The following is a 21,356-nucleotide window of genomic DNA, read 5'->3' as shown; positions in this document are numbered from 1 at the left end:
TTGGTTTAACTGTTTAAGACGGTCCCCTTTTCTAATTGAGGCCGGAACATGATCAATACCCATAGCTTGTAGGGAGGCAGGATTGCCATGGTGTAAGGACTTAATAGTGCCTTGCCATGGGGTAGTCTTCATTGCCTACCCGTATGGCGTACTTGTGTTCTGCTAAGCGGTCTTGAAGGCGTCTCTTTGTCCGTCTAATGTAGAACACCTTGCACTGTGGACATTCCAATCTGTAGATGAGTGGTATTCCCATGAGTGGTTTTGCAGTTAATGAAATGCTTGACGTAATACTCAATTTTAGAAGCTGTGTCAAGAAAATACTTTTCCTGTTCAATATTTCTGCAATGGTTGCACTGGTTACATTTAAAAGAGCCCCTGGGTTTGTGGTCAAGCCAAGTTTTTTGAGAGTCACCAGGAAGATAGCTATGGACTAATTTGTCATTTAGGGTAGGACATCTTTTAAAGCTTATGACTGGTGGCTCAGGGAAGACTTGACATAGTAGCGTATCACTTTGGATGATTCCCCAATTATTTTGAATGATTCTTTTAATGTTCTCTGCTTCAGTGCTGTATTTTGTAACAAAGTACACTCTCTCTGATGTATCACGAGGCACTCCCCTTCGTAACAAGWTCTCTCTGTCAAGTAGTCRGGCCCTTACACGTGCATCTTTCAGGACCTGAGCCAATTCAGCAGATTTGACACTGTAGTCTGTTTCCTGATCGCAAATTCTGTGGACTCTTTGGAATTGGCCATATGGAATGTTCTCTTTTAGCCTTTTGGTGTGAAAGCTYTCTGCCCTCAGAATGGTATTCCCATCTGTAGGCTTCCTAAAGATTGATGTGTGCAAACAACCTTCGTCATTTTTACTGATGTCGAGGTCCAAAAAAATMAATGTTATTTGTTCAACACATCTGTGGTATCTTGAAGATAGGCTGGGGGTTTCGTCAGAAAAGGCTTAATAAAGTAATCAATGTAAAGTAATCCGAGTTTCATTACCACTAATGACTGGTCTGCCTGGGGGGTTTTCAAGACTCTTGTGGACTTTTGGAAGAAGATAAAAAGAAGCCATATGCGGACTGCCATTGAAAATAAAGTTGAACTCATTGTCTGAAATGTAGCCATTCTCCTTAGCTTCTGCGAGGATCCCTTTCTATTCCGTTTTTAGGTCCTCTGTAGGGTTGAAGGTAAGAGATTGGTAGAATTCATCATTGTRTAATTGACGGTAGGCTTCTGTCACATATTTGTCCTTACTCCACACTACTGTAGCACCACCTTTGTCTGCTTTTTTAACCCCAATCRGTTCKTWTTTGGACAATGATTGAACTGCATCCCTCTCTGTCTTAGAAAGATTACGTTGTGTTTGGTTGGAGTCAATTTTACCCTTAAAAAGATTCTCCACATCAAAATTCACCTTCTTGGCAAATGTATTTAGTGTGGCACAGAAACTACCTGACCTGAGACACTGGTGTCTGTACTCAAAACTCGAAAACACAAAATTGAATTCAATCGTGGCCTGGGTGGGTCTAGCAGTTAGGGCCGCTGCCTGCAGCACGCACATATAGCTACATTTTCACACTAGATTTGCCGTTGGTAAACAAGGAAATATTTAATTTTGATTGTACGGAATGGTTGTCAAATTGATAAATCGCCATTAGTCTGTTCAAAAAGGGCTAAATTGATGCGATGACAATACCAACCTGAGGGCAAACATATCTTAAGTGAGCAGTAATGAGGTGACCAATAATGGTTGCAATTGAGATCAGCTGGCGGGRGAATTTAGCGAGTATTGATGGTTAACGAGACATGAGCTGGCAGAATGTCTAGGCCGGACGTCAAAATRGGCATGTCCCAATCCCATGTATRCTTTGCCGGGGAGGCTATCCCATAAAAAAATCTGAATTAATGGCAGACAGAAGTCCCCGCTTGGGTAAAGTTTCCAGAAAAATAAGGAATAACTTCACAAAATGTAAGTACACCATTTATTTATGCAGATTAATAAAAGTAGTTGTGAGCAGTGAGGTTAATTTCTCCCCCCCTTGTCTTTTTACAGATTGAAGGACATCCCACCCTGACAGGAAAATTTGGCACAGAACAAATGACTGGGAAGATTTTAATTTAGCGGACATTTGAGATATGTACCAATCATCGATATGCATTTGCTGCGTAACACATTAGGGTGTCCACACACGCAGCCAGCACCATCAATAAATGAGGGATATTCGCCAAATGAGCCACATAAGTCCTTAAAAACAGCTTTTAACAAATTACAAAAACAAAATCCTTGTGTAACACATGCACAACTTTACAGCCTACTGTTTGAATGGTTTTTACTTCCCTAAAATGTTCCACCTGACGGTTCAGCTGTCAGAGATTTGAGCACTAAATGCATCAGGGCATTGCATACATAGGCCTATAGGCTTACAGTGGGGCAAAAAAGTATTTAGTCAGCCACCAATTGTGCAAGTTCTCCCACTTAAAAAGATGAGAGAGGCCTGTAATTTTCATCATAGGTACACTTCAACTATGACAGASAAYATMAGAAAAATAAATCCAGAAAATCACATTGTAGGATTTTTAATGAATTTATTTGTAAATTATGGTGGAAAATAAGTATTTGGTCACCTACAAACAAGCAAGATTTCTGGCTCTCACAGACCTGTAACTTCTTCTTTAAGAGGCTCCTCTGTCCTCCKCTCGTTACCTGTATTAATGGCACCTGTTTGAACTTGTTATCAGTATTAAAGACACCTGTCCAAAACCTCAAACAGTCACACTCCWAACTCCACTATGGCCAAGACCAAAGAGCTGTCAAAGGACACCAGAAACAAAATTGTAGACCTGCACCAGGCTGGGAAGACTGAATCTGCAATAGGTAAGCAGCTTGGTTTGAAGAAATCAACTGTGGGAGCAATTATTAGGAAATGGAAGACATACAAGAACACTGATAATCTCCCTCGATCTGGGGCTCCACGCAAGATCTCACCACGTGGGGTCAAAATGATCACAAGAACGGTGAGCAAAAATCCCAGAACCACACGGGGGGACCTAGTGAATGACCTGCAMAGAGCTGGGACCAAAGTAACAAAGCCTACCATCAGTAACACACTACGCCGCCAGGGACTCAAATCCTGCAGTGCCAGACGTGTCCCCCTGCTTAAGCCAGTACATGTCCAGGCCCGTCTGAAGTTTGCTAGAGAGCATTTGGATGATCCAGAAGAAGATTGGGAGAATGTCATATGGTCAGATGAAACCAAAATATAACTTTTTGGTAAACTCAACTCGTCGTGTTTGGAGGACAAAGAATGCTGAGTTGCATCCAAAGAACACCATACCTACTGTGAAGCATGGGGGTGGAAACATCATGCTTTGGGGCTGTTTTTCTGCAAAGGGACCAGGACGACTGATCCGTGTAAAGGAAAGAATGAATGGGGCCATGTATCGTGAGATTTTGAGTGAAAAGCTCCTTCCATCAGCAAGGGCATTGAAGATGAAACGTGGCTGGGTCTTTCAGCATGACAATGATCCCAAACACACCGCCCGGGCAACGAAGGAGTGGCTTCGTAAGAAGCATTTCAAGGTCCTGGAGTGGCCTAGCCAGTCTCCAGATCTCAACCCCATAGAAAATCTTTGGAAGGAGTTGAAAGTCCGTGTTGCCCAGCAACAYCCCCAAAACATCACTGCTCTAGAGGAGATCTGCATGGAGGAATGGGCCAAAATACCAGCAACAGTGTGTGAAAACCTTGTGAAGACTTACAGAAAACGTTTGACCTCTGTCATTGCCAACAAAGGGTACATAACAAAGTATTGAGAAACTTTTGTTATTGACCAAATACTTATTTTCCACCATAATTTGCAAATAAATTCATAAAAAATCTTACAATGTGATTTTCTGGATTTCTTTTTCTCATTTTGTCTGTAGTTGAAGTGTACCTATGATGAAAATTACAGGCCTCTCTCATCTTTTTAAGTGGGAGAACTTGCACAATTGGTGGCTGACTAAATACTTTTTTGCCCCACTGTAGGTATCCACTGTATGATATTAATATTTTAAATATAAAGAAAGAGAAGCTTTTGGCCTAGCTCCAGAGAGTGTGAGAGAGATAGAGATATGCCTGTGGCAAGCTACAACACCAATATGCATTTCTTTATTATTGTCAGATAGACTACTGCGTCTGCTCTACAGATATAGGCATACGGAAGGAGGCTAATTCGTTATTTTTCGATCCAAATATTTTTAATAAAGATAATCATTATATTGTTAGATTAAAGTAGTAACTCTGGTAGGCCTGAAACAGTCTTCCTCACCTCAAGTTCAACTGTCGGAGTCAGTTGGAGCGCAAGTGCGTACTGCCTTCATATCATAGGCCTGCAGTATAATAGGTTAATWGCCACACAACACCAAACGTTCACAAAAGTTTCTAAACTTTATTAGGGTAATATTCAGTAGTAAGTCAAGCCATTGTTTATAGTGAAAATATGAGCATGATATTAAATTGCAGCAAACACATTACTGTTGGAACTTAATTTGGCCAAAGAAAATAGTTCAACAGAATGCAACAAAACACTTGCAAACTGGTTTAAACCTTCACAAAAGCTTTGAACAGTGTGGAAATCCTAAAAACGTGTCTGCTCAACTGTATGCCACTACGCAAATGTGATTATAGATGCATGCAATGCTTATTATAAAGGGGACCCCGGGGCACGTGCACTACCTGCCCGTTCGGTAGCACGGCCCTGGCTCTACACAAGTAGGCTGCTGGCTGGACTACTACTGCCAAACGACCAATGAGGAAGAAGCGGGGCGGAGAACAGTCGAAGGTTGTACTACAGCATAGTACTGCAAACAGCTGTGGAAGCGTCTTCTGCTTTGTACACACGTTTCGCTGATCTGGTCAATGGATTACACAGTTTCCCTACAAGTGCAGCATCAATTGACGGTGTTCCCGACACACTTGTACCAGGGTTACAGTTTGGAGTTACAGGTACATCTCAGACATGCATTAGGCTACTTAGCCTATGTGTGATTTGATTTCCGTTTTACTTACATCGGTTACCAAACTAAGACCGCTTTCCATCTCTATAGACAGAGAACGAGACTATAAAACTAGAACTGTCTTTAATGTTTTTGGGTCTTTCGTGATCAGTTTTGCATGCCCGCTGCGCTGCGTGCAATATTTTCCTTTTTGACAATTTTCGATGTGCACATGAGCCAGCGTAACGAGAAACAGTGTCCTCTCCTCCATCTAGGCTATTTGATGATGAATTCATGACACCGTGTTTGGAAGTACCGGGTAGCCTGATGSGGAGGTTAAATGATGCGCTTAAATTGCGAATCTCATTCAACGGTTTCATAAACACTCGGTGTGATATGATGCAGACCCTATTTGAATTCGACATTTAAATCGATGGTTCGGACTTTTCGCGATGSTAAWTTTGCGTCTCAATGTGCTTAGAAASTGGGATGGGATGGCATCGGAGGCAAAACAATTCCTCGTCTCATTTATTCGGCTATCCATGCCTATTTTACTCATATTGACCTTTTACGTAGATAGTTTTTTTGCTACATTATATTTATGATAATTTAGTCAAGACGAACCTTCATGAATGTCATTTATGGGATTCCAATAGTTCATCCGGTTAAAGTGAGTTGAACTTACCTGTCATAGGCAATCTAGTTGGCCTTCGTTTGCATTTGTTTGTTTTTACATTTCCCCGCTGTTCAGCACAATGCATTGTATTTGAGAAGTTTGCGTGTGGCTATCTTGASTATTCTATTGCATCCAGTCATTGGATTGTGACTACACCAAATMAGGATTAGTTTAGTCATTTGTCATGCATTTTCACATGACATTATCCTCATAAACTCTCAAAAAGCTACACCACACAAAACCGGAATGGAATTTACCTCTTAGCTATCTGTGTTCACCTCGTAGCTATTTGTGTCCAATTTGATTGGCAACCATGCATGGATGGATGCGCGCAATGCACTCTCTGCCTCTGACTTTGGCGTATCAAATTCACCTCAACATCTTATACTGGCTATAGTGTCCTATTTCATAGTTTTCATCAAAGATTTGCCAAGTTTTCTTAAAAAACACGTATTTCCTTTACTGAACAATCCTGACTTCCCTCCAGTCAGGTGTCTTATTAAAAGAACCATAGGAAGGGCTTTGAAAAGGCATTTTAATTAGATATGCTACGGAAATKCTAAAGTGTTTATTTGTTTAAGTTCAACGACAAGGCATCAATTGTTAATCTGGAATTGTTGCATATTACACATTAGTGCAAGGCTTTGAAGTGTGTTCACCAGGTGGTGTCTAGATTAMCTTTATCTTTACTACATTAATATTATCTTTGCTTTATCCACTTCCCCCAGAGCGCATGCAGCGACTTACTTGTCTTGTTTMAGAGAAAGCTTTCCTCTCCTTTTGTTGCATGGTTTTTTACTTCTGTGACTCTGCTGCTGTGCATCGTGTATCAAAGTCGATCTTTTATTTGGGTTTCTAAAATGATCGGAGATACAAAGACRATAACATCAAGACTGATACAGTAGCTTTGGGTAGATCGTTATAGCAAATGTCCGTCTCTTTTTGCAGTGAAGTTTCTGCACTTTAATTGAGCGGTATGCAACAGCCCCCATAACGTCCTAGCATTCTTTCTCAACAATTCTGATATTATAGTGGTCTTTATTATTGTCCAAGATTCGAATTATTGGGGTTCTGGGTAAACCCTAAAATCCATAACAAATCATGGCACCCCCCATCAGCCTTACAATCATTTAACTATACAGAAGACATCTCAAGCATTTAAAATATCATGCGTTGCTCCAGCCCACAGTTTATGGCACCCMCAATAGTCAATGTGTGATTCAAACCTCAATTAATCTATCTCACTGGGCAAAAAACTGGTTGAATTAACGTTGTTTCCTCATAATTTCAACAAGAAAATGAAATGTGATGACGTTGAATAAGCGTGGAAAACTGATTGGATTAAAAAAAAATGTTATCAACATGAGTGAATTTTGTATTCTTTCACCCAACTTTGAACCCAAATCCAATTACAGGGTCATCGTGACATTKTTTTCACATTAGTTGATAACAACCAAATGTAAATCAAAACTAGATGATGAACTGACATCRGTGCCCAGTGGGATGGGTGTTTCCTCCATTTCCTCTGCAGGCTATGGATTACGACCAAATGGCKCCATTTCCCCTCAGATTCAGATTCAGACATCTTTAACATCCTAATGATGTATTTAAAATAACATCATCATAGCAAATTATATTTACAAGCCAGTAAGCTGGACAAGTGCAAATTCATGAAAATGGGCCAGTTCAAAAGTAGTGGACTATATTGAATTGGGTGTCGTTTTTGACCATCCTTCAAACATAATTTGCAGTTAAAATCCTCCACTTGTCAATTTACTTGTTATGGAGTATTTGGAGTTTTAATCATACTTGCCTGACAATTCCCATCACTGCTGTTGTTCAATAAAATAAATMATTTCTCCAGTCTGCTTGATTCAAAATTTGATCAGTCGGTTGCCAGAGTTGTAAAATGTTGCTACTATCACTCTCTGAGGAGAGGCTCACTGTACTAAACCACAAGGTGGCTCCATCAGAGCCTTGTGGTTTGGTACAGTGAGCATTTGTTTTTCATTATCTTAAGACAGTGCTGTTTGTCGCAGCATGCCTGCTGTCAGTGACACGGACTAGAGTTTTTCAAAAGTTGTCTGTATGTGAGGCTTCCAGAATATGAAGTGTATTTGGGGTGTTTTACATGTCTGCGAGGACCTACTTAATACTCATACAGTACACATACTARGCACATGCAAGCTCTCCAACTTCACACAACTTTTTGCAAGTGATGGACCTCTCACTTTAACAATCCCAGATATATTTGTTCAGACTCTCAATTTCATATCGTTTGTGGTAAAAAAAAAAGCTTACGAGCCCTCTCTACCGTCAGTGATTTGTTAGGGTTATAAAATAAAGTTGGTTATTCAAAATCCTCCTTTCAGTCGCAGTCTGTACACAGAGAGACCGAAATAAACCCTAAAGATTTTTATGAATACCTTATGTAACAATTAACTTCAATGAGATCCGTCAAACACACACTGGTGTTAGAAAGATGCCAAAGAAAATCTACTTAACAGTTAGAGCTACTGCACTTGGCACTTCCACATGTGTCACATGAGCTGGTCAAAAGGCATTGAATATAAGGAGATGAATGTATCATGTGAAACTCCCTGAAGTACTCTTAGATTGCAGTAGCTTCTGAAAAAATAAGTAATATTGTCCGAAGGCTAATTATACTGTATGTATATATATATAGTAATACAGTATAATTAGCCTACACAGTGCATTTGGAAAGTATTCAGACCCCTTGACTTTTTCCACATTTTGTTACGTTACAGCCTTGTTCTAAAATTGATTAAATCATTTTTTTCCTCATCAATCTACTCACAATACCCCATAACGACAAAGCAAAAACAAGTTTTTAGAAATGTTTGCAGTATGACATTTACATAAGTATTCTGACCCTTTACTCAGGACTTTGTTGAAGCACCTTTGGCAGAGATTACAGCCTCAAGTCTTCTTGYGTATGATGCTACAAGCTTGGCACACCTGTATTTGGYGAGTTTCTCCCATTCTTCTCTGCAGATCCTCTCAAGCTCTGTCAGATTGGATGGGGAGCGTCGCTGCACAGCTATTTTAGGTCTCTCCAGAGATGTTCGATCGGGTTCAAGTCCGGCCTCTGGCTGGGCCACTCAAGGACATTCAGAGACTTGTCCCGAAGCCACTCATGTGTTGTCTTGGCTGTGTGCTTAGGGTTGTTGTCCTTTTGGAAGGTGAACCTTCACCCCAGTCTGAGGTCCTGAGTGCTCTGGAGCAAGTTTTCATCAAGGATCTCTCTGTATATTGCTCCGTTCATCTTTCCCTCGATCCTGACTAGTCTCCTAGTCTCTGCCGCTGAAAAAATCCCCACAGCATGATGTTGCCACCACCATGCTTCACCAAAGGGATGGCGCCAGGTTTCCTGCAGACAGGACACTTGGCATTCAGGCCAAAGAGTTCAATCTTGGTTTCATCAGACCAGAGAATCTTGTTTCTCATGGTCTGACAGCCCTTTAGGTGCCTTTTGGCAAACTCCAAGCAGGCTGTCATTTGCCTTTTACTGAGGAGTGGCTTCCGTCTGGCCACTCTACCATAAAGTCCTGATTGGTGGAGTGCTGCAGAGATTGTTGTCCTTCTAAACGGTTCTCCCATCTCAACAGAGGAACTCTGGAGCTCTGTCAAAGTGACCATCGTGTTCTTGGTCACCTCCCTGACCAAGGCCCTTCTTCCATGATTGCTCCATTTGGCCGGCGGCCAGCTCTAGGAAGAGTCTTGGTGGTTCCACATTTCTTCAATTTCAGAATGATGGATGCCACTGTGACACAATCCTTTTTCGGAGCTCTACYGACAATTCCTTCGACCTCCTGGCTTGGTTTTTGCTCTGACATGCGCTGTCAACTGTGGGACCTTATATAGACAGGTGTGTGCCTTTCCAAATCATGTCCAATCAATTTCATTTACCACAGGTGGACTCCAATCAAGTTGTAGAAACATCTCAAGGATGATCAATGGAATCAGGATGCACCTGGGCTCAATTTCAAGTCTCATAGCAAAGGGTCTGAATACTTATGTAAGTAAGGTATTTCTGTTTTTTATTTCTTAKAACTTTTTATTTAATCCATTTTAGAATAAGGCTGTAACGTAACAAAATGTGGCAAAAGGGAATGGGTCTGAATACTTTCCGAATGCGAGAGAGAGAAAGAGAGACTGAGAGAGAGGGAATGACATCCCTTTGTCCACATTGATGAGCTGTTACTGGCATGAGAGAATATTTAACATCTTGCTCATTATATGGATCAGATTAGGTTGTTGTATGCCTAATCATAATTGATGCTCCTTTGTGGATCAGGCTGAGAGCAGGCAAGCTTTCTTTAGGAAGACATCCATTTAGGCTTGATTTACTTTGAAATCTATAAAAGCATCAGAGTTCCGGAACCCAAGCACACACCCCTGTATGCATGGTCCTTTACAACAGGTTTATGGACACCGTTGTTACATCAGGCTATTTACCCTTTCTGGCTAAGTAATCTAAATGTAATCTAAAAGTAATCTACAGTAACTGGAGAAAATATAAGTGATTAAATAGACCAGAGTCATAATATAACGGGTCACACACACACACACACACACACACACACACACACACACACTCAAGTGACTAAACACTTGACCTAAATGTCTCTGTCACTGGCCCGACACCAGTCTGATGATTGTGCTGAGGTGTAGTCTACTGTAGGCACACTGCCCAGACTGTACTGTAATGTTTTCGCTCAACTGCTCTGTTGTCAGTAGGCAGGCCACACCAGAGTCTTCTATTGAGATAAATAGCTCTCTGGGGTTACAACTAAATAAAAGACAAAGACAAACCATAACAAACGTCGGCCCTGTGCTGTGTATTACTTGCTGGGTGTCCTGCAATTCAACATGTAGAATCATCGGGAAATTAACAGAAAATTACAGAGGAGACAGAGCGGCCACCCGCTGTTTTTAAACATTCGTCAACTCAGTCTGCTTTGTCCTTCAGGCAAACACRTTAGAATATTGGATGTAGATTGACAATACTGCTGCAATGGTAGTAATGTGTATGAGTTTTTGGTATTCTATGTATTCCTGTATTTAATGCTCAGRAGCCTGAGATACCCCATTTAAAGCCCAGTATCTGAGTGTGCTGCTGCCTCAGTATATAATGTGGCCTGGTTAGTCCATTCTCTTGGGAGATCTACTGAAAACTGGTAGAGATGTCTAAGTATGCGTTCGTTCACATGGCACCCTATGCCCTACATAGGCTGCTCTAAACAGGCAGCCCAATTCTGATACTTTTACCACTAATTGGTCTGTTGACCATTCACATCAGATCTTTTCACATCAGATCTTTTCACATCATATCTTTTTCAGAGCTGATCTGATTGGTCAAAAGAACAAAAATATCAGCATTGGGCTGCTTGTCTGAATGCAGCCGTAGTGCACTAGTTTTGACCAGGGCCCATAGGCTCTGGTCAAAACTAGTGCACTATTTAGGGCAGGGATCATCCACTAGATTCAGTCACAGGCCAACCTTTTCTTGCGCGGATGGTCAGGGGGCCGGAACATATTTACAAATAATTTGTAGACCTCAAATTGACCGCAAGAAACCCAAACAGACTAAAACATAATTATTTCAAACCTTGCTTACATTTGTATATGATCACATACAGTACCAGTCAAAAGTTTGGACACACCTACTCATTCCAGGGTTTTTCTTTATTATTACTATATTCTACATTGTAGAATAATAGTGAAGACATAAAAACTATGAAATAACACATATGGAATCATGTAGTAACCAAAAAAGTGTTAAACAAATTAAAATATTTTTTARATTTGAGATTCTTCAAAGTAGCAGTCTTTTGCCTTGATGACAGCTTTGCACACTCTTGGCATTCTCTCAACTAGCTTCACCTGGAATGCTTTTCCAACAGTCTTGAAGGAGTTCTTACATTTACATTTACATTTAAGTCATTTAGCTGACGCTCTTATACAGAGCGACTTACAAATTGGAAAGTTCATACATATTCATCCTGGTCCCCCCGTGGGGAATGAACCCACAACCCTGGCGTTGCAAGCGCCATGCTCTACCAACTGAGCCACACGGGACCACATGTCCTACATATGCTTGTTGACTTGTTGGCTGCTTTTCCTTCACTCTGCGGTCCAAATCATCCAAATCATCCCAAAATATCTCAATTGGGTTTAGATATAAAAAATAAATCCTCAGAAAACTTGGGTGCCAAGTAAATTCACCCGTGAGCCAAATTTGTCCAGTGGGCCACCAGCTGGGGAACCCTGATTTAGGGAATTAGGGTGCCATTTAGGACGCAGCCTAATCCACTCAGTGGTCCTGGCCTGGAGCATCAGCTGGACAAATGCTGCTGTCTGCTGCTGAGGAGMTTAATAACAATGCTGATGATGGTCCTGGACAAATGGCCTCATGATRCTCACAGGTCAACCTGGGTGGGTAGAGGCTAAGCAGCTGCAGCTTCATTTAAACTGTCTGACAATTCCCCCTGCTTTCATTTCAACTGCCAATTTCCAGTTGAAATGAAAGTTATTTTCTTTGACCATAGTTGTAGCTGGAAATCATCTACTGAGAGAGGTTGCAGCCGGTGTAGTTATCAAATTCCAGAGGTTTTCCAATTTGTGGAAATCAAGAGAACCTCTGGCCCCTTGTGTAGTTTATTTTGAAGAGTTTGTAAATGTGTTCATGTTTTAATTAGATAGCTAAAACATTGTGGTATTGTTATAATATTGTTCATGAACTAAGCTCTTTATCTGTGTTATTCAGGTTTGTAAGATTATTGTATTCTTATAATGTTAACGCTGATTATACACTGAGTGTACAAAACATTATGAACACCTTCCTAATATTGAGTTGCACCCSCCTTTTGCCATCAGAACAGCCTCAATTCGRTGGGGTATGGATTCTACAAGGTGTCGAAAGCGTCCCARAGGGATGCTGGCCCATGTTGACTCCAATGCTTCCCACAGTTCTCCTTTGMGAGGTGGACCATTCTTGATACACATGGGAAACTGTTGAACATGAAAAACCCAGCAGCTTTGAAGTTGTGGACACAAACCAATGCCCCTGGCARCTACTACCATACCCTGTTCATACCCTGGCACTTAAATATTTTGTCTTGCCCATTCACCCTCTGAATGGCACACAATCCATGTCTCAATTGTCTCGAGGCTTAAAAATCTTTCTTTAACCTGTCTCCTCCCCTTCATCTACACTGATTGAAGTGGATTTAACAAGTGACATCAATAAGGGATCATAGCTTCRACCTGGATTCACCTGGTSYGTCTATGTCATGGAAAGAGCGGGTGTTCCTAATGTTTGGTATACTTAGTGTAGATGTGCTCACAATGCACTCTATCTGACCTCCAGTAAGCTCTTGGGATGGAGAGTTGAGCACTGTTTACTGAACTCAAACGATTTAAGTACTTGAAAAGGATGTGCTTGTTTATATAATCCAGATGAAGTAGATKATTTATAAATKGATAAATAGTGCCAGAGTGGCTAAWGAAAWCATAGTACACGTGTAATCAGCCTCCTTGCATTGTTTGCTGTTACATGCAGTTTTTGAAACTGACTCAATGTTAGCTATTTGATAATTAATTCCCTCCCTCCTGCTCACCTCTCACTTCTCTCTTAGTTCGCATGTGGTTCCCTCCCTGTATCAGAGGCATTTTCTGTTCTATGGCCTTAGTCCAGGAGCTCTACTACTGAATGTACATTGTCTCTTATTCAGGCTGGAATTAATGCAGTTGCTGAGGTGAGATTGTATGTGTTGCCAAGACAATGCGGTCTCTCTCTCTCTCTCTCTTTCCAATCACAACCACTCTACTTTAGTCTGCTACCTCAGGATGCTATTGTTCTCTATTTGTAGTAAGAGTTAAAACGTCTTGGACAGATATCTAAAATTGTGGGTTTGGAGAGCATCCAAGATGCATGACCCTTGAACAGAGGGCTACACTGCTGATTATACATAGCAACAGTTAGCAAAAGACAACTGTTCTTAATTTGCAAAGTAAGTTGGGTGGCTTTTGTACACCATCGATGATTCAGTATTGCACTGTTTTGGGGCTTTGCGTTTATTATCATGTTGAGAGATGCTTACATACATAATCTTTTAGCATTCTGAATACAGCGCATATACTGTATATACCTAAAGTGGAGTTGAGGCCTGTTGAGGGAATATGGTGGAACAAAATAAATAATGAACTCAGAAAMATAAGTTAATGAGTACCTGATGGAATTGAGATGCGAAGCTGGAAGGTTTGTTKGTTTTTTTGGTTTATTACCCTGTCTAAATCTGATATCTGTTATTTTCTGCAGTCGTAASTTATTACTGATGCCTGATCCATGATTTGTGTGGAGAATCTGGATTTGCATTTGCTGACTGAAAACAAAGAYTAAAGTATAATTTTGTTTGGTCTTTTCACAGTAATAACTAGACTAGCTGTCTTATAGTTGGGATGTTACTAAAGTTTAGCAAGTATCTCTTAACTTTCCATTCAGTAGTCATTTTATAATTGTTCATTTTCAAAGACACAAGGTTTATTCAACAAAAGCAATGTTGCAAAAACATCTTTGTGTCATGCYTAATGGAAACGGCAGATATACTGTAGGTTTCTTTATTACGACAAATGATGATGGAAATTGTTTTTCGAATACATGATGATTGCCGCATACTTTTGAAGGTATGCGGGGCACGTGATGTCATCACATAACTATATGCTCCACTCCACATTTAATTTTAAACGCCTAGCCTACTGATGGCACAACATTTGTTTTTTACTATGGACGATAATGGTCCCGCTTTAAATGACGTGCAGCGAGGGTTGAACATTTTGGGGAATAGTCAGAGGTGGAAACTTTCTGTGGGAATATATGCAAATTATTATTAATACCATTTAAATGTAGATGTTTTTTGTATTGGATATATTTACCATATCATATGGAGACAGAAACATAAACCTTTTACCTTATCATAAGTAGACATAATTGCAAATTATTAAATCCTTCCAATAGAAAAAATATATATAATAATTGTTACGAATTGAACATTAATTAAATTAGTTGACTCTTCACATGGGATGATTTCACTGAACAACAAAAGAAAGGGGATATTGAATGATCCCCAATGATCCATTGCATCTCCCCAAAACTTTTTTAACATACATATGTAAAATGATAGTCTAGAAACTAAAGATTTGGTTGTCTTCCTCTCAGGCTTCCATGTCTTCTCCCTGGACCTCCTCAATGTCCACCTCTTGAACATCAGACTCTGAGGCCTCATCTTCACTGTCACTTTCCAACCTTGTTGAGGATGGCTCGTTGTCAGGCACAAAAAGCCTCAAATTTGCCCAGACGGCCATCAATTTTTCAACCCTTGCATTGGTCAGCCTGTTGCGTGCTTTGGTGTGTACACCCCCACGGCAACAGGGGAAAGAGCCTCAGATCAACAAAGTCCCTTCCACCAGTTGTCTGATGAGATATGTTGGCACGACTGCCATATTGCATCTCCATCCCAAAGCCCTTGCTTTGTTGTGTACTTCGCCAGACTGCCAAGAACCTTGCCCTCATCCAGGCCAAGGTGGCGAGACACAGTAGTGATGGTGCCATAGGCCTTATTGATCGCTGCACCAGACAGGATGCTCTTGCCAGCATACTTGGGGTCCAACATGTATGCTGCGGCATGTATGGGCTTCAGGCAGAAGTCTAAACGCMTTTTGATGTATTTCAGAACTGCAGTTTCCTCTGCTTGGAGCAACAGTGAAGTGGGCAGGGCATTATGGATTTCTTCTCTTACATCTGCTAGCAGAGTTTGAATATTAGACAGGATGGCATTGTCTCCCTCAATCCGTGCAATGGCTACTGCTACAGGTTTCAGGACTTTCAGGCTGCTTACCACTCTCTCCCAAAATACATCATCCAGAAGGATCCTCTTGATGTGGCTGTCCATATCAGCAGACTGTMTCACGATCGTCTAATGAATTAACGGACCAAGGCGCAGCGTACGTAGAGTTGCACATGTTTAATCAGATGAAACTCACAAAAAACAATAAATAGCAAACGAAACGTGAAGTCATGGAGTGCTCACAGGCAACTACACACAAACAAGATCCCACAAAATCCAGCGGGGAAATGGCTGCATAAATATGATCCCCAATCAGAGACAACGATAAACAGCTGCCTCTGATTTGGGAACCATACCAGGTCAACATAGAAATAATAAACCTAGATAGGAACAACCCCCCTAGTCACACCCCGACCTAACCAAAATAGAGATTAACAAGGCTCTCTATGGTCAGGGTGTGACAGACTGTGATATGTCCATTTCTTGGAGAGAATCCTTCCCCTCCAGGAGACTGTCAAACATGATGACAACACCACCCCAACAGGTGTTGCTGGGCAGCTTCAATGTGGCGCTCTTATTCTTTTCACTTTGCTTGGTGAGGTAGATATCTGCTATAACTTGATGACCCTTCACAAAGCTAACCATTTCCTTGGCTCTCTTGTAGAGTGTATCCATTGTTTTCAGTGCCATGGTGTCCTTGAGGAGCAGATTCAATGCATGAGCAGCCCACCAATGGGTGTGATGTGAGGGTAGGACTCCTCCACTTTAGACCAAGCAGCCTTCATATTCGCAGCGTTGTCTGTCACCAGTGCAAATACCTTCTGTGTTCCAAGGTCACTGATGACTGCCTTCAGCTCATCTGCAATGTAGGGACCGYTGTGTCTGTTGTCCCTTGTGTCTGTGCTCTTGTAGAATACTGGTTGAGGGGTGGAGATGATGTAGTTAATTATTCCTTGCCCATGAACATTCGACCACCCATCAGAGATGATTGCAATACAGTCTGCTTTCTCTGATTTGCTTGACCTTCACTTGAACGGTGGTGTTGAACTCTGCATCCAGCAAATTACTAGATTAAGCATGTTTGGTTGGAGGGTATATGCTGGGGAAGAACATTTCAGAAATCTCTTCCAATACACATTGCCTGTGAGCAGTTCAGAGGTGAACCAGTTGCATACACAGCTCGAGCAAGACATTCATCAGCATTTTCTTTGACAACGTTCCTCCATTGAGTCAACAAAAACTTCTGATTCAAGGAGGACCATGAGCTGTTGCTATCGATAAGGTGTCTGATTCATCATTTTCACCTTATAGAAGTAGAGGGACCTTTTCAGAGGTTGCTTGTTGTGTGCCTGAGGGGAACTTTATGCACTTGGCCAGATGATTCTGCATCTTTTTTTGCATTCTTCACATATAATTTGCACAGTATTTTGCAAATGTTACCACAGCTTTCCCATCTACATTAGCTGCAGTGAAATGTCTCCACACATCAGATAGTGCCCGTGGCATTTTCCTGTAGAGATTAGAAAAAAAGGAGTATAAAACTAACAAATGTAATTCCATGTACAGATAAAAAGTTAAGCAGTTAGATTAAACAACTCCTTTGTAAGATACATGTTTTTAAAATGAAACATGTATGGAAACAGGTGAATTAATACTCCTCGGTTAGCAGGCTCAAGCGAGCAAAAACCCACATGGTAGCAAAAACTAACTAGCAGAAATTGTTAACAAGTTAGAAATGATTTAAACACACTTTGCTGTAGGCTACTATTTCTAGTTAACAAAAAAGAATGTATGTCATAAAAATATATTCACCCGACCCAATATTGTAATCAAAACTTAACAGAAAGCATGTAGTCCTTGGCTCAGACAGTGTAGTAGTGTGGGTCAATAGCATTTCATTAGTGTGCAAGACTTGAGAATCAGTGTTCATGTGATGGAAGAGTGCACTGTGCATGCATAGGGTTGCAATTCCATTGAATTGGGATAGTTTAACCAAAATATGCCAAAGACCTAGAATTGCCTTATGTGTATCCCACAAAAAAAGGTTCGCTGTTATAAGCTAACTTTTTGATGAATTTAAGGAAAATTCCCAGGGCTTAAGTTCCATGGAAGATGTCCTAAATATACCGGAAAGTTCCGACCCTTAGCAACCCTACGTGCGCTTATAAAGGCTTCATAAAAGGCCTTCATAAATCCTTCATAAATGCTACATAAATGTATTTACAAATCCTCTATAACTGTTTTCATGCTTTATAAAGGGTTCATAGATGTGGCATACTGTGTGACTTAGCCACCAATGTCAAATGTGACACAACCCACTGATGTCAAATATGACATAAACCTGGGTGGCATGGTGGCATAAGCACCACTTAATAAAGGCCTTATCAATCATATTAAATTGAGGCTTCACCAAGAATTTATAACCCTGTCATGCATCTTGGCAGAGCATTGCAATGCCAGGATATTGGGTTCGATTCTGCTAAATTGCATATTATATTTCACTAAAACATTTAATAGGATGGCCCACCCTCTTTCCCTCTTGGGTACATAGTCAATATTGGACCCAACCTCAACTTCCCCAAAAATGCTGTGCTGCAGGATGACACACTCTAAAGTGCAGTCCTGCACATCAAAAAACGTTGTTAGGGCCTTTTAAAATGTAAATCTGTTTAAATGTTTTGCTTACTTCAGTTCTTTGTTTTGTAGGTTTCAGATTTGCCCTATTTTTTCTGTTTCACTTCAGTTTTTTACAACACTTTTTTAAATAGAAAAACAAAATATAATTCTGTTTTTCTCAACAATGCTTTAAACCACATCAGGGATGACTTTTGAGGTCTGGGAATGTAATTGGGGGTGTAATTGCCCTTTAATTCAGTGAGCATTCCCTGCACTCTTTGTTTAGTTAGCGGGTTTTTTGTAGTGCAGTAAGCGCACGTGATGTGATTCAGTCGCCAATGGAGTGGAGTAAAAGGCCAGCAACACTCCGTATTAWTCAGAGCCCCATGAAATGACACCACATATACATTCTACAGACCCTACTGAGAATTCCATACAATACTTTTACTGTGGCAACCAGAATAGTTCTTGCTCTAAGCCAATATGTATTCCATATACAGTGATTCGTATTGAGGGCATTTATTTMACCTTGGAACATGTTTTAAAACCCATTTAATGAGAATGTCACTTAAATATYWACAAATATGAATCATTGTTAATGATTAGACAATTATTTTTCATATATCATGAATGGTTATTGACACTTTTCTACTATTACAAAGGGGACTTTTATTTGGAACAATTTCGAAATCCCGTGACCCGGAATAAACTTTTTTAGTGTTGCTGACGAGACGCTGATCATGTGATGCCCACTTGTGCTGCCACTGGAGAGCGAAAGACAAGTAAGTTAACCTTTATTCATTGTAATTTAAATTTGTTTGTAGTTGAGTTAGAGTACATACTGTAGCCTTCTCTGAAATTGCTAGCTAGCCAAAATGTAGCTAGCTAGTAGGCTCAGCTAAATAAAAATCCCCCTAGATACAGCCACGTCTCATATTCACGTCACAAGATTTGTAAATTATAGAGGAATATAATAATAGGAATTMAATTGAGTTTCCCATCTTCCCATTTAGAATTTCTGGCGCAGCACAGAAATTCCCTTATCCAGATGGTTTGACAAAGGCATTTCCTAACAGACAGGCTAACTTACTTTGTTGTTACTTTTAAGATTGGAACCAACATACCAGCAGGAAGAGAGGCAAGAAACATTTGTCCGCCAACTCAGGGACAAGCTACACTATTCACAGCCCTGTGTAATTTTCAATGTAATTGCATTGCTCGACTTTTTGAAACTTCATGTATTTGTATTGTTTAGAAATGTACAAATAAAAGGAATGTTGATGTTGATTTGATTGATGTTGATTTGTTTTAGCTGTTAGTGATAATTCCCTAAGTGTTAATACATTTGTGTTTACATCATCAAGCCTTTATGTATGTGTTATTAATAGGGATGCAACGGTACACAGTATGTTGTCGAACCGTTCYMTACGCCCCCACGGTTCATTAAGCACACTTGAACTGCGGAATTACGATATGCATGTCATTTTCCTATAATTTCCCAAACTTGCTTGTTTATCGTGCTGCAGACTACACGCACGTTGTACATTCAGATCCACAGAACCAGACACGCAGCTTGTGAACAGGCTTGGCAGGCAACTGCTTGGGGCCCCAGGCCGTTAGGGGTCTCCTGAGGGCTGACAAACTTTACTCCACAGCAATGTCCCAAAATGTGGCAACCGCAGTGACCGCAACCCTCTCCCCCTTATTAAATCTTCTTGACGCACGGATCCCTTTAGCGGGATCATTTTCGTAAACAACCACTGAATTGCAGAGCGCCAAATAAAATAAAAAAACGACAAATATTTATTTTCATGAAATCACAAGTGAAATATACCAAAACACAGCTTAYCTTGTTGTTAATCCACCTATCGTGTCAGATTTTGAAAATATGCTTTACAGCGAAAGCAATCCAAGCGTTTGTGAGTTTATCGATCACTAGATAATACATTAAGAACACCTAGCAGCCATGTAGATTGGTCACGAAAGCCAGAAAAGCAATAAAATGAATCGCTTACCTTTGATGATCTTCGGATGTTTGCACTCACGAGACTGCCAGTTACACAATAAATGTTCCTTTTTTATATCAAAATACCTCCATTGTTTTGGCGGTTATGTTTCCAGCATTCCATCAGCCTTAGCAGTATCAAGGCTTGAACGAAAATTCCATATAGTATCCGTAAAGGTCGTAGAAGCATGTCAAACGTTTTTAATAATCAAATCCTCAGGTTGTTTTTAACATAATAAAATCGATCATAATTTCAACGGACTGTAAAATTCAATACTGGAGAGAAAAGAAAATGTCGAGCAAACCAGTGTCCCGCGCGCAAGAACTAATGGAGGGACATCGTCTAATCCACTCTGACGCGTTTTGATAAACTCTCGCTCATTTTTAAAATAAAAGCTTGAAACTATGTTAAAGACTGTTCCAACCCTGAAGAAGCCACAGGAAAAGGAATACTGCTGAATATCCCTTTAAATGGAGGATAGGCAGGCAATGACATGGGATTTTTTCAAAATAGAAGTCACTTCCGGGTTGGTTTTCTCCTGATTTTCGCCTGCAAAATCAGTTCTGTTATACTCACAGACAATATTTTGACAGTTTTGGAAACTTTAGAGTGTTTCTATCCTACTCTGTCAATTATATGCATATTCTAGCATCTGGACCTGAGAAATAGGCAGCTTACAATGGGAACGTTATTTTTCCAAACATAAAAATTCTGCCCCCTAGCTTCAAGAGGACGAGGACAACCAATGGACGATTTGCAATGACATCTCAGTAGGAAACCTSCCTAAAGGGGACCCATGAGAGAGGGGAAACTAAAAACAAATATTCTCTCAGCTCCAACGTGACAATGGCGAGCGCTAACAAGACAGACAGAAGCAAATGTGAAGTCACCACCGTCTTTCAAATCCGCTGTGTGGGAAAATTTTGGATTCAGCATTCAATACGATGACGAGGGTAAGAAGTCCGTAAACAAACAAAGTACAGTCTGCAAGCATTGCTTTGCCACTGTCGGCTACTCGAGTGGAAACACTTCTAACATGTAGTGCAGATGGAGCTGGAGCAAGGAGAGTCCACTCGTTAGCGAAAACACAAKAATCTCTCGCTYCTGCCTTCCAAAAARAATTTGCGACAAATTCAGAAAAACATAAAGAAATAATGAAAGCAGTGGGAGAATTCATAGCCAAAGATTTGCAGCCCTATTCGGTGGTTACTGACTC

The 21,356-nt window shown here is 40.6% G+C and overlaps 1 protein-coding gene across 1 annotated transcript in view; it reads left to right on the top strand.

The window, feature by feature from the left end:
- The first annotated feature begins 4,810 nt into the window (after window positions 1-4,810).
- LOC111975140 (zinc finger matrin-type protein 4-like) overlaps window positions 4,811-21,356 on the top strand; it is a 186,331-nt gene continuing 169,785 nt past the window's right edge. The window contains exon 1 of the mRNA XM_070447089.1: window positions 4,811-4,983. Coding sequence (XP_070303190.1) covers window positions 4,897-4,983 — 87 coding nt within the window. The 5' untranslated portion in view covers window positions 4,811-4,896. The remainder of the gene's footprint in view (window positions 4,984-21,356) is intronic.

The sequence above is a fragment of the Salvelinus sp. IW2-2015 genome, linkage group LG15, assembly GCF_002910315.2.
Source record: "Salvelinus sp. IW2-2015 linkage group LG15, ASM291031v2, whole genome shotgun sequence".
Lineage (NCBI taxonomy): Eukaryota > Metazoa > Chordata > Actinopteri > Salmoniformes > Salmonidae > Salvelinus > Salvelinus sp. IW2-2015.
The sequence above is the reverse complement of the archived record's forward strand: the minus strand, read 5'-3'. Positions and strand labels throughout refer to the sequence as shown.